Raw genomic sequence first — 12,776 nt, 5'->3', positions numbered from 1 at the left:
GTTGATAATGGGAGATATCTATCTCTCTATCTACCTAATATGACTGAAAGCCATCGTTAAATGTGATCTTTTTGTTTTTTAAATACCTGCAGAGTAATTGTAATTGGAAAAGCAGGCAAGTGCATTTACATTTTCTTCCAGGAAATGGTTCAGCAAACCTTCTCAGGATTCATGCGCGTTTTATGCGGGGCCCAGTATACAAAATGATTTTAACACACGCAAATATCGGAAAAACACAATATAATAGAAGAACTCATTACAGATAACAGATTTCATAACATGAAAAATATACATCAGTATTTTTGTCTTTGTACATTAGCCAAAAACTGCAACCGTTCAGTGAACATAACAAGATGGTTGGATGTGATGATAGAACAGCACAATATGGGCACATATACTGTATGGACAAACATTCACAAATAAAATGCCAGAAATAAATTGGGGGAGAAAAAAACTGGAACAGAAAGATAAGCATGCATAGTAACAATTCCTACCATGGACAACATTGACAAAAAAAAAAAAAAAAGAACAGCTACTAAATCAGCAGATTTTTGGAGGACCTTCATTTGTATTGTGTGTGTGTATAAGAATACACACCAGAGGAGATTTATTGCTACATTAAATTGGGAACAATAGCATTATAGTATGTTACTATAGCATTATTACTATTTAAGCAATGCAGAATGACATGATCGAGCATTTGTATCTGGAGGCACTTTTGCAAAAAGACAAAAAAAAATTGCGCATGCACAAAATGAAGTCATATTGATTTGTTTGTTGATAAAAGAAAGGGATGATAAGAGTTAATAGCTAAATAAAATCCCAAATCACTATGGAACAGATTTGAAGTTGGGTTATAAGAATCCACAACAAACATCAAATACAGCCCAATCTACAAATGGCAATATTTGTCAGTCATAGCGTGCTCGACCCAATCAAGCTCTTCACAAAAAACATTCCGATCCTCAATTTAAGACCTGCTGAAGAATAAAAAAAACGACACATGTTGGAGCGGGGAAAAGGGAAGAAATAAATCAGAGCCAGCGCAATTAATTGAGACTATGTGCATAACCTACGGAGAGGGATCTTATATATTATCTGGTTTAGTCTGTGCTATATACATATCTTTACAATAGCTTCCTGAAGCAGTTCATTGACTTGCAAAGTGTTGTTTTTTTTTCCTCTGGGTTGTTTTTATGTTCAGTTGGCACTTGCTTGGCGGTTGTCTGTCAGCCATGGTAGTCACTGTAATGTTCTATTGCAGCTTAGAGGAGCCAGTCATAGTCTTCCTGCCGAAATAAAAGGAGGACGAGCCTGGCAAAATGGTGGAAGAGTGCAGGAAAACAGTGCCGTGTCGAGATTCAATTGGAGACCTGGTGGGGGGGGGGGCACACAACACAGAACTGAATTTAGCAAGATGAATCAGATGACCACTAGATGGCGACAAAGCGACACTGTTATTGATTTTGTCCTGAAAATAAAAACAGCCAATGCCAAATTCATGAAGGTGCACCGCATGGTCCATTTAATGGACAATTAGAATACATTGTAAAATTCCTCTGCATTTCTCCAAGATGCCAACTGAGGCTATGGGCAAGAAGCCTTCATAAATAACAATGGTTGGGGGAGTGGGGGTGCACTGAAGAGGTTCCAAATTTCCTGCCGCAACATTACGACCGCTCAAGGCCAGATTGTTCTTCTTAGGTTTAGGAGCGGCGGTTACAACCAGATGTCGGTTGATTCAATGCAATGAAAATGTGAAGCAGTTCTCAAAAACAGCAGTAGAACAAAAACTGATGTTCAGTTCAGTTTTAACATACTTGCCCTGAAAACATGAATTGCGATCCTTGCTAAATATCACTCAAACGCAGTCTCTTGGCTTTTCCGTACACAGCGTGCAACTTTTCTTTTGAAAGCTCCATGCCTGTCCTCCCGCCACTCTTTCTACGGAAAAAAAAAGACATTTATTTTGAAGGCTGTTCTTCTCATTCATCATTCCTTATGTGTTAAACAAACAAACTTACTGCTGCATCTACGTTGGCCGGCGAGTCACCATTTGGGTCTGCCAACATGGAGATAACACTAATCATGATCGTTTCAACGGTATGGATGGGAAGCCAACGTTCTTCTGGTTTTTCATAGCCATACTTGTCCTCCCCGGGCTCGTGTAAAATAGAAATACATACATCTCCGTTCTTGTCAACTACAACAACAAAAAAAATCAAACAATTTAATTTCAGGTATTTTAGTGAAAACATTGTGCATCTCCCTGGCTGTACCTACCATTAGGGTGCCAAATATCTGTGATAAATTTCATTTTAGGTGGCCTGAGAGGGTAATCTTTGGGAAATGTCAGATGAGCTTTAAACACACCACCTTCACTGTGAACATTAAAAAAGGTCAATACTACGATCACATTGAAATACATTCAAACTGGTTAGTAACAAGAGTTGGTAAGAATGCAAGACCGAATAATGAAAATGGAGAACTTACTAAAGCGTGTCTGGTGGCCCAATGATAAGAACTTCCCATCTGTACAGATCATTATCCTCAATCAAGCCGGCTGAGAATCCTTCTACTGGGTTTTTATTGAGCTCTGGAGAACAAAACAAATGACAAGTTAAGGTCATACCATTCAAATTCAACAAAACCACAATTATCTGGGGCCTATTAACTGTATTAAGCAGCAGTGTCATAATTACACAGCAACAAAGGGTGTGGCTGGTAAAGCTACACAATTAATCAAAGTTTAGCAAAAGTATCAAGAAAATATCTGAAGACTTGTTATAAATGAGGCTATTAAAAAGATTAGGGTGCGCTTAATCCGACACAAGTCACATTTACTTATAGACTATGTCAGATGATACTTGGTATCTATTTTACGAGGTCCTAAATGTGTGATGGTAAAAATGCAGTGTCAAGTTTCTTCTTGGGGGTAAAAGTGCTGGCGTGTCCATAAATCAATGCTCACCCACCGCCAATTTTGTTTTGTATAACATGCCTCTGGTTAAGTAAGTAGTTATTGATTGGAAATAGCCCAATATCACCAGTAAGGGTCTATTGTGGGCCATACAGTGGTACAACTCAAGCGGCGATGGTCTCAAGTGACGCCATACATAAAGATGTTTTTTCTTCTAACACCATAAATACTTGATGGCTACTTTTAAGGTTTCGTTAATTATGAGGGCGATCTGGAAGGTAACCCCGTGTTAACCGGGGGGTTACTGTACTGAATGTTTCAGTCGTGTTACAGTAGCGTTTGTCAGTGTACTGTATGTAACTAGGAGCGTTTCACTGGTGTCAATAAGAGTATTTTATATTTTATGGAAGGGGTAATCCTGAATTTTGTTCCGGACGTCTGACAGCGACCGCACAACTTGTCTGTATGCACCATGAACGCGTTGTCTTCTTCTCTACCTGCATGAACGTTGTGTCAGTCAACAATCGCCTTACCAATCTTCCGGCATTTTATTCAATCCATAATGGGCCATTCGCATTTATGTGGATCATTCGTGCAAACATTTTGCGCCCGTACCATCGGTTGAGTCCCAGCTAAAACGTTCATTAGCAAGACAGGTAGTAACAGCTAACGTCAAATATTTCATTACCTGCGAGCTGTCTCCTGAGTAACAGCGCTGATTGAGGCTCTGTCATAGTTTGGCCAATGTGATGGAGCTATTGTGAATAGCAATATGGCGAGGTAACAGCGTTATATTCTCGTTTACTGCACAGTCCAACGTCTCCTCTATTTTTCGTTTAGCATTCGCGACATCGCTTCTTCTTCGTCGCTTTTTGCTGCAGATCTGTTTCTGCACTGGGGAGGACTGGTTTCGCTTCTTCTTCGTTGGTTTCCTGGCAGCTGATGCCATAACTACGTTGCTGCCCTCTGGTGGAGAAATACTTACATTTCAAGTCGCGTACTAGAGTTATAATGGGCACGCGCGTAAATCTAACTGTAGTTTGAAATTAAGCGATTTAATTGAATATGTAACAATAAGACGTAGATGGCCTGTATTATTAACGATGTAATGTAAAGAATATTTGGACAGTTTGTACTGTAATATTTACTTAAACACCAGATGGCAGCAATTGACAAGTCCCCCTGAAATGTGGTTGATTTGCACTGTTTATTTACTACAGTTTATTTTCTCTTTAAACACGAGAACAACTCACAGAATTACATTAACATTGTATACTTAACATCAAATTATCCAATATACATCTTTTCTCAAACTTCTTTAGCTGTGATAATGAAGACAGTACAAAAACCCGTGATGTATCCAAATATAATCTTTATGTCATACAGTCGTCATGAATTTTGTTTTGAAAAGCCACTGAACTAGTACTCATGTGACTTTAATGATTGCTCAGGGGGGTTTGGGTCAATGGTCACGTTGTCAAAATGAAGGCCGACGATAAAACCTTACAGTTTTTAAAGTACAAGTCACAACACATTTATTTAGCCTTCATCACCTGACAGCCACATGTTATAGAAGTTGTGTTTGCTTAAAGCTAGTAGCCATTATATATTGATTGTTAACACTGATCTCTAACTTTTGAGCTGTAAAAAAAAAGAAAAAACAATAAAAAACAAAGCCTTTATGGTGAATATGAAATGTTCTTGTCGTCTTTTGGGAATGTGAAAAACTGAAAAACAGAGAAACATGTTTTGCAGATGAACAAACACACGGGGGGAAAAAAAGCAACATAAGGTAATAGTTAACCAGTTTAGTTGTTGTCATCTTGTTTCTCAAGAAAGAAATGGGAGGAAATGAAAGCGATACATGTAATGTTTACAGCAGTGTGAGGCAGGGAAGAACCCTGTGAAAACATTTGGCCACCCCCCAAATGGGCTGTCCCTCACTAACTCAATATAAGACCATGGGCTACATTGGGCTTCCTCATGCCTTAGAGACCAACAGAGAGCTCCAAAGTCATCCGAGTATACTGCCACCATGGAATGAACAAGATCGGTCAGCAACAAGTATGTTACATTGCTTTCGATTGTTAGTCAAGGTTAAAAAAAAGATGCTGAAAGTTGTCATTTATGTCTCTAGTAACTAATCAAAAGACAAATGTAACTTATTTGATCAAAGTTTGCTGTTGTTTTAAATCATTGGAAATAGATTTGCTTTTATTTGTTTATGTTGTGAAATGTCCAACTGTTTTCTCGAATTATTTCACCACACTTATATAACTGTCTTTTTTAAAATCAACCTTGCAATAAATGCAACTTTGGCTGAGTACACTAACGTCTACAGGAAGCAAGAAAAAAAAAAAAGCATGAATTTCAATATTCATATCGTCGTGTGTTAAAACCAGTCAATACTTAATTTTTACCACTGAAAACAAGTTCAAGGTATTGGAGTCTTCTGAAACCAGGAACCTACAATCCCCTCTAGTCCAGGTGAGGAGAAACCTGCTCACCATGGAGCTGAAGGGATCAGTCAAGTCCCAGCGAGATGGACCAGCACCTCGACGAAGTCTGGGTTCCAGCTCTGGTCTCCAATATGGCTCATTCGTCAACAGTCTTTCTTCACTTACACCCAAACTGGACGAGAGACCCGCGATATCACGTCGACGAGCCCACATCGCAGTGGCTGTGCTCTGCTATGTCAACTTACTCAACTACATGGAGCGATACACAATTGCAGGTTTTTGCACACAAGACAATTTTTCCTCTTTGTCAATGAGTGCAAATAACTTTTTCTTACCCACAGGTGTACTTCTCAACATACAGACGTTCTTTGATATAAAAGACAGTACAGCTGGACTTCTGCAGACAGGTAAAATGATCTTTTTGAAGGTCCTTAACTAAGTGTACATTTTGAAAGCGGCCCACTCCACCCTCCATTGCTTCACAAGGAAATGCCGCAATTCACTTGCAGCTTGTGATTGCATCAATTTGTGCTACAGTGGTCATCTCACAGCATGAAAGATACCATGAGTGGTTTGGGGGGGAGGAGGGTGTGTGTGATATTTAGGAAACAAAGTGAGACTATCTAGATGTCAGATGTCGTCACTCAAGTGCTGTGAGCGAAAAGCGGAATGTGAGATGAAGATGGCCTTGAGTTGACTAACAACACCATATAAAACAATTTCCCACCCTGATTTTTGTATTGTATTATTTTAATTACCGTCTTTTCCGGACTATAAGGCGCACCTTCAATGAATGGCCCATTTTAAAACTTTGTACTTATATAAGGCGCACCGGACTATAAGGCGCACCATTAATGCATCATGTCCGATTTTTAATCCAAATCAAATCATTCTCCATTTTATCTTTTTTATTTCAACTTCAGACGCAACAAATTACTTTATAATCACAAAATAATGATCCATAGTCTTTTTGATTCATGATTCATAGTCTTCAACGGGCCACTTATGATTGATTTCATGACACAATGCTTCGAGCCAGTTTAAATCTAGTATATATATAAGGCGCACCGGACTATAAGGCGCACTTTCGGCTTTTGAGAAAATTCTAGGTTTTTAGGTGCGCCCTATAGTCCGGAAAATACGGTACTATCTTCACACAAAGACTCCATTCTTAACATGATATACTAAAAGACTTACAGTTTTTATCTGCAGCTTCCTGCTGACGGCTCCTCTCTTCGGTTACCTCGGCGACCGCTACAACCGAGTCCACATCATGGCTGCAGGCTTGACTGTGTGGCTGGTGACGGCGACCGGCAGCTCTTTTGTTACCGAGTCGGTATGTGCAAAACCTTCAAAAGTTCTGGAAACGATTTGACATATTATGTAACAGCATGCCAGACTAATCATGTGCTTCTATGTACTGTCAAGCACTTTTGGCTTCTGGTGCTGTTACGAGGCATGGTCGGGATAGGCGAGGCTAGTTACTCCACTCTCGCTCCTACCATTATTGGGGACCTTTTCACTGGAGGACAACGGACCATCATGATTGCTGCTTTCTACATCTTCATCCCTGTTGGGAGGTGGGATATTCTGAATCCATGATGTTGGATATCTATTTACCCTGTCGCTCTTCTAGTGGCCTTGGCTATATAACCGGATCATCAATAGCGAGCCTGACTGGTGACTGGCACTGGTCTCTCAGGGTAAGAACTTCGAAACTGGAAATAATCAATAGAGCACTGACAATGACCACATGTCTGGTTACTGTTTTGACAGCTCACTCCCATTTTCGGTCTTGTGGGGCTCATTTTAGTGGTGCTCTTATGCCCGGATCCACCTAGGGGGGTTGCAGAAAACAATCATCAGAGCTCTTACTTGGAGGATGTCAAGTATCTTCTGAAAAAGTAGGACGGTTAAAAAAAAAAAATGCTCTGGTTGATTATTGGAGGTCACGTGACAATTGTTTTTCCCCCAAGTAAAAGTTACATCTGGTCATCTCTGGGAGTAACTGCGATGGCCTTCCTTACTGGAGCTTTGGCTTTCTGGATGCCCACCTTTCTGTTCAGGGCTCAGGTGTCTCAGGGCCTTCGAGCACCATGCACTCAAGGATCCTGCAACGCCATCGACAGGTGCAGTGTGCAATACCCTCTGCGTATTTTCTTTCAATCAAGCTTTTTAACATTGTTGTCTTCCTCTACTCCCAGTACAGTCTTATCTTTGGCGCCATTACAGTGGTCTCGGGTATTCTCGGAGTGTTTATCGGCACGGGTTTAGCCAGATGGTTGCGGGACAAAGTGCCCAATGCAGATCCACTCATCTGTGCTGGTGGCATGCTCGGATCCGTCCCGTGTCTCTTCATCAGCATCTTCCTGGCTACAACAAGCATTCCAGCCACTTATGTAAATCAAAATCGAAATATTCCCAAGTCATTTTCAAAATATTTCTTCTCATCGCCATCTCGTTTTAGGTGTTCATTTTCATAGCTGAGGTCTTATTATCGCTCAACTGGCCTCTTCTGGCTGATATGCTACTTGTAAGTGCGGCAGTCCAAAAGAGACACAATGAAATTATATTTGGTTTTAATTTTTTTTTTTTGCCATAGTATGTAGTTGTACCCACCAGAAGAGCCACAGCTGAAGCTCTCCAGATTACAGTCTGCCATCTTCTAGGAGATGCCGGGAGTCCTTATCTCATCGGAATAGTGAGTGGTAACAATTAGACAACTTCTGAATTGAAATGATGGCAGCTTTAGTAACCCAAAGTGTTGCTGTGCAAGATCTCCGACACAATACAGAAAAGCAAGCCTCCGTCCACTGACTGGAGCTTCCCGAGTCTTCAGTACAGCTTCTTGATTTGCCCTTTTGTTGGCATCGTCGGAGGGATTTTCTTCCTCATGACTGCGCTTTACATCAACGATGACAGAATGACAGCTCAACAGCTGGTTGAAGGTATTTGATCTTTTTTTTTTTATGCACTACAGTCAAAATTATTTAAAGATTAAATGATAAATTACTCTCTAAATACTCCGGACCTACATTGTTGTATATGGTGGCACTCTTTAATGGAAATCAAATTCCTTCACCTAACAATTGACAGTCAGTCTAATTCTATGACTGAGTCAAAAATTAACTTAAGAAGAAATAAATGGATCATTGTCCACCTAGATTGGGAGCTGCATTTGCCACATTCCCATCACCATTTCGATTGCATGTTGCTTATGAGGGAGATCTCCCAATTTTGTTCACATCACATATCATTTTTTTGCCTTTTCTATTGACCTTTTTTTTCTTCTTGTGCATAACGAGTAGATACTTCCCTGCAAGTTCCTTCACCAGAGCCCACCGTGGAGATGAACAATACCCAGAATATCTAACGTGGGACAATGCAATCCTGTCGATTTAATCAAAAGCTATTGGTCTGATGGATTTGGAAAATGACAAGAGGAGTTTTATCTTTTTTTTCCAAAGGGCTGCAGAAACAAGAAAGATGTGCTTGCATCATCATTTTACCCTTTCTGTGTCACGTTGCAAAACAGTAAGACTGCATATCATTGATACATGTTTTTAAATATTTTGCATTTTCAATAAATTGAGCAAAAAAAATATTGAGTCTTTTATTTGACCGTAAAACGAATTATGGGGAAAAAAATGAATAAACCATAAATAAAAACATGTCAATTAAAGCTAATTACTCTCCAATGATCATGCACCCCCCCTCAATTTGAAATAAGCTGACATTACCATCTCATAATAGTCCATTCATTTCCACACGATCATCACATCTTGCCTTTCTCATCTAAATAAGACCCTTCAAGTTCTGCTGACATTTAACAAAATGTGAAAATCCCTTCCCTAAGCAGATAATGCTGAGTGTTAAGAAAAAGAACATCAGCAAGCAGTGACCTCCGAATGACCTCTGTCAGGGTGGACCGTTATGTATGCATCTTTGGCACATTCAAAAATCATCCCTGTCTGTCTGGAGGGACGCAAAATTGTTGTGTGATTGTAGTGTCCACTAGATGGCGCTGCTACTTCGTTGTTAAAAATGCAATGCCCTTCTGGGTTGAGCTGATCTATTGGCCATTATTCTTCTGTATGGCCCATGTGTGTTTTGAGCAGCTCCATTAAACATAATTATTTCTCTCTAGTAAGCAGATGTGACAAAAAAAAAAAACAGCTTTGTAATTTTTTTTTTTTGCACGCCCACCATGAAAACACCATTATTTTTACATTCACGGTGGTTTATTGATTAGCATGAGACTGCTGGGGGTTTCAATTGTGGATCCAATAAAAAAATAATGGATAGAAGTGTGTTCAGGTGTACCTCAGTTATGCTGTTAAGCATCCATCCATCCATCCATCCATCCATCCATCCATCCATCCATCCATCCATCCATCCATCCATCCATCCATCCATCCATCCATCCATCCATCCATCCATCCATCCATCCATCCATCCATCCATCCATCCATCCATAATTGTTTGTGTACAAACAATAATCATAAAGAGCCCATTTCACTCAAGTTACAATTTGGAGGTGCCAAGCAATTGTTCAAAGTCCAACTGCTTAGTCACGGAATATCCTGTTTTTACATTTCTGCGCTTGAAACTTTTGTCCCTTTCGAGACGTTACGTGATTACTCACCACAGTGCTGAGGAAACGGCGAGCAGACAGACACGTATGTGCAAAAACAAGCAAACACACACGCACAGCAAAAGGTATGTGGAAAACATTGCAGAGGTAACAGTATGACCTGCAATTAAAACACAATGGACATTGTGCAGCATGTTTCGAAGCACTTTATCTGCATACCTCTTGGTTTCCCCTGTTGACCGTGGCAGCACAGGAAACTGTCACAATGGCTAATAAATTGTCCGGGTCGATCAATGAGGGAGAACGGATATGCTCGCTGTTTACTCAAGGACGGGGAGCATTTGGACATGAAAACAGCTTGGAATGCACTTCCATTAACCCAGCTTGGTCATCCACAGTGATCTGTTCCATTTGCAGGTTTTTTCCTGCCTTGACCATCATAAGAGAAAAAGGCAAATATTTGTGGATATGATGTTGCTTATCACTAGGACACTGCTGCAGTGACATGACATCATTGAGGAAGAGACCTTCTCCACCCATCCAACCTCTTAGTGTGGCCTCTTTGGACCATAACATCACATTGGCGCCTATGGCGTTGCAGTTTATTTGACAAATTTCTCACCAAAGAGATGCAACTATTGATTATTCTCTTGCTATTATTTGGGGGATTGTTTGATTCATCTGATTTTAAAAACTCTTCAGTGCAGGAAACGTACAAAGAAATGAATTAATGTATTTTCCGCACTATAAGGCGCACCGGATTCTAAGGTGCACCTTCAATGAATGGCCCATTTTAAAACTTTGTCCATATATAAGATATATACATTTGGCCCGCGGGCCGGACTTTGGACACGCCTGCTGTAGTGGCTCAATATCGGTCCATATATAAGGCGCACCTGATTATAAGGCGCACTGTCGGCTTTTGAGAAAATTGGAGGTTTTTAGGTGCGCCTTATAGTGCGGGAAATACGGTATATCAGTATCAATTTAAAATTTTAATTTAACAGCAGATGTCAGCAGAAAGTAGACTTGTAAAATGTATCAACATCCGTATGATTTTATTTTCAATTCATTTTGTCACATTGTCACACAGACTGAGATTATCTGGATCCAATAAGTTTTACGTGGACTACTTCTCCTCTTAAAAAGCAACCACTTGATGATAGAAAGTTGAGTAAATTTAACAGCATTTTTTTTTCTCTGTGTGGTCGGCTCCTGGGTCGTGCAGAATGTTGGGCCGTTTGGAACAGTTTTTCTGGGCAACATCGGATTTTAATACACTCCCCTCTGTGGTTATTTGTATAGCCATGGATATTTTATTGGAAAAGAAGTCAGATAGAACGAGCTTTGAGAGGGGACAATGGAATGAAAAAAAAGAGCGATCAGAAAAATAAACATGCCTCACTTCATATTTTCCCCCCACATTCTGGGACAGCAATCCACAGCATTGGCACACTTCTGCTTCTTACCGATGTTTATCAAATACCTCGAGATCATCCAAGTGTCACACAAATGACTTGCAGTCACAGTGTATATTGCAAATGACCGCCAACTCTGCGGTCTGCTCTACAATGGCGGGCGCATGCCGTCTGCTCCTATGTATTTAGCATTCCTCTTCCAGAGGCCTGCTGGCCACTGGGCCGGACGGGAGCTGATTCACAGACCCAACCAAGGGCAATGTGGTAATTACCAAGAGCCATGAAGACTATAAATAAGAACTGCACCGCCACACGGTTCTGACCTTCGATTCTGATCATGCGAGATAAATAAATATCCATTGTTTTCGTTCAGTTTGAGAATTCAACTCAACTGGAATTATTCGGGTTCGGGGGTGTAAATTATTATACCGCAGCAGACGTATCAACTGAGACGGATGACCCACGGCGAGCATGGCGAGAGCTGTCCAATGAATAATTCAAACGACCAATAAAAAAATGCCGTCTGCCCGTGAGCAGGACGTTTAGTACAGATGAAATCCTCAGCTGCTTTGCCCCCAGCCAGCTTCAGTTGCTCTCGCGAGCTCCAGCCAGGCACAGACAACACAGAGGTCGGGAGGGCACGTTGGATGAGAAAAGGTCAACATGGCACAGCCCACACCTCAAGGCTGATCCAAGCCCAGACGGCTCCGTCTTTAAATACAAATGCAATGGAGGAGAACAAAAGTGGGATGCCGCTCCAAATCAGCTGCTCTCAAAGTGCAACATTAATGTATTTTGTACTTTGCACTGCTCAGTACTTACAGACGTACGCAAAGATCAATCAATTACTTAATCAGGGTTTTGCGGGACCCTTGTGTCATTCATTTTGTTGAATGGAGTAAACCTGTCATGTCTTGCAAAACAAGTCCAGTTAGTTAATATTTGTGAAGTCTGTACAGTCACTTCTACCAGATCTTCAGTGTACATTGTGTTCCCGGGAAAAATAGCACGTTCGGTCCAAAGATTGTTCCATGAATGCAGGAAGGGGAAATGTGTGCATTAAAGTGACTGTATACATGACTCATTGAAGCAACAAAGGAACAATCCTGCTCTGTTATTATGAGAATATTTGGGGGGGGGAACTATTGTTTGGTTGACTGTACAGGATTCCAAGAATTAAATCACCTGAAATGACCATAAAAAAATTTGAAAGAAAATGCAATATGCTCTTGGTTTTGCTGATATTTTTTATTTCTTAAAGCATATTGCGCAATTGAAATTACTTTTACTGATGCTCGTTTTCCCCGCATTGCTGATTACGTACTATTTGCAGGAGTTTTGAATATTCTGAGGAAACTGAAATGTTTTTTGATATTTTCTAATTG

General features: G+C 40.5%; 2 protein-coding genes across 4 annotated transcripts; one reads left to right on the top strand and one right to left on the bottom strand.

Annotated features, from left to right (window-relative positions):
* Positions 1-223: 223 nt before the first annotated feature.
* Positions 224-3,828, bottom strand: ube2g1a (ubiquitin-conjugating enzyme E2G 1a (UBC7 homolog, yeast)). 2 transcript variants are annotated; one of them, XM_061300039.1, is made up of 6 exons: positions 3,609-3,828; positions 2,494-2,596; positions 2,284-2,381; positions 2,025-2,203; positions 1,821-1,944; positions 224-1,373 (listed from the first exon to the last, which is right to left on the bottom strand). In XM_061300039.1, the coding sequence occupies exons 1-5, from the start codon at positions 3,652-3,654 to the stop codon at positions 1,858-1,860; spliced, it is 513 nt and encodes a 170-aa protein (XP_061156023.1). In that variant the 5' UTR covers positions 3,655-3,828; the 3' UTR covers positions 224-1,373; positions 1,821-1,857. The 2 variants fall into 2 exon arrangements, with proteins under 2 accessions (XP_061156023.1, XP_061156022.1); XM_061300038.1 differs by having other exon boundaries at positions 1,825-1,944; positions 3,609-3,827.
* A 1,003-nt stretch (positions 3,829-4,831) lies between these two features.
* spns3 (SPNS lysolipid transporter 3, sphingosine-1-phosphate (putative)) lies at positions 4,832-8,990 on the top strand. 2 transcript variants are annotated; one of them, XM_061300002.1, is made up of 13 exons: positions 4,832-4,984; positions 5,403-5,654; positions 5,721-5,786; positions 6,579-6,715; positions 6,808-6,959; positions 7,016-7,082; positions 7,156-7,283; positions 7,356-7,508; positions 7,589-7,778; positions 7,847-7,912; positions 7,982-8,080; positions 8,156-8,327; positions 8,688-8,989. In XM_061300002.1, exons 1-13 carry the CDS (start codon positions 4,849-4,851, stop codon positions 8,750-8,752), a joined length of 1,683 nt encoding a protein of 560 aa, XP_061155986.1. In that variant the 5' UTR covers positions 4,832-4,848; the 3' UTR covers positions 8,753-8,989. The 2 variants fall into 2 exon arrangements, with proteins under 2 accessions (XP_061155986.1, XP_061155987.1); XM_061300003.1 differs by lacking the exon at positions 4,832-4,984 and having other exon boundaries at positions 5,579-5,654; positions 6,592-6,715; positions 8,688-8,990.
* Positions 8,991-12,776: the final 3,786 nt, after the last annotated feature.

This window comes from Syngnathus typhle, linkage group LG15 (genome assembly GCF_033458585.1).
Source record: "Syngnathus typhle isolate RoL2023-S1 ecotype Sweden linkage group LG15, RoL_Styp_1.0, whole genome shotgun sequence".
In the NCBI taxonomy this organism is placed as follows: domain Eukaryota; kingdom Metazoa; phylum Chordata; class Actinopteri; order Syngnathiformes; family Syngnathidae; genus Syngnathus; species Syngnathus typhle.
Note: the sequence above shows the minus strand (reverse complement) of the source record. Positions and strands in the feature narration are given on the sequence as shown.

What these genes read in the sequence shown, in the direction of transcription:
- ube2g1a (XM_061300039.1), bottom strand. Translation starts at nt 3,654, where the DNA reads ATGACAGAGCCTCAATCAGCGCTGTTACTCAGGAGACAGCTCGCAG. An exon ending in ACTCAGGAGACAGCTCGCAG is followed by an intron (nt 2,597 to 3,608) that starts GTAATGAAATAT and finishes TTTGTTCTCCAG; the next exon opens with AGCTCAATAAAAACCCAGTA. An exon ending in GGGCCACCAGACACGCTTTA is followed by an intron (nt 2,382 to 2,493) that starts GTAAGTTCTCCA and finishes TAATGTTCACAG; the next exon opens with TGAAGGTGGTGTGTTTAAAG.
- spns3 (XM_061300002.1), top strand. Translation starts at nt 4,849, where the DNA reads ATGGGCTGTCCCTCACTAACTCAATATAAGACCATGGGCTACATTGGG. An exon ending in TCCTGCAACGCCATCGACAG is followed by an intron (nt 7,509 to 7,588) that starts GTGCAGTGTGCA and finishes CTCCCAGTACAG; the next exon opens with TCTTATCTTTGGCGCCATTA. An exon ending in GTCCTTATCTCATCGGAATA is followed by an intron (nt 8,081 to 8,155) that starts GTGAGTGGTAAC and finishes TTGCTGTGCAAG; the next exon opens with ATCTCCGACACAATACAGAA.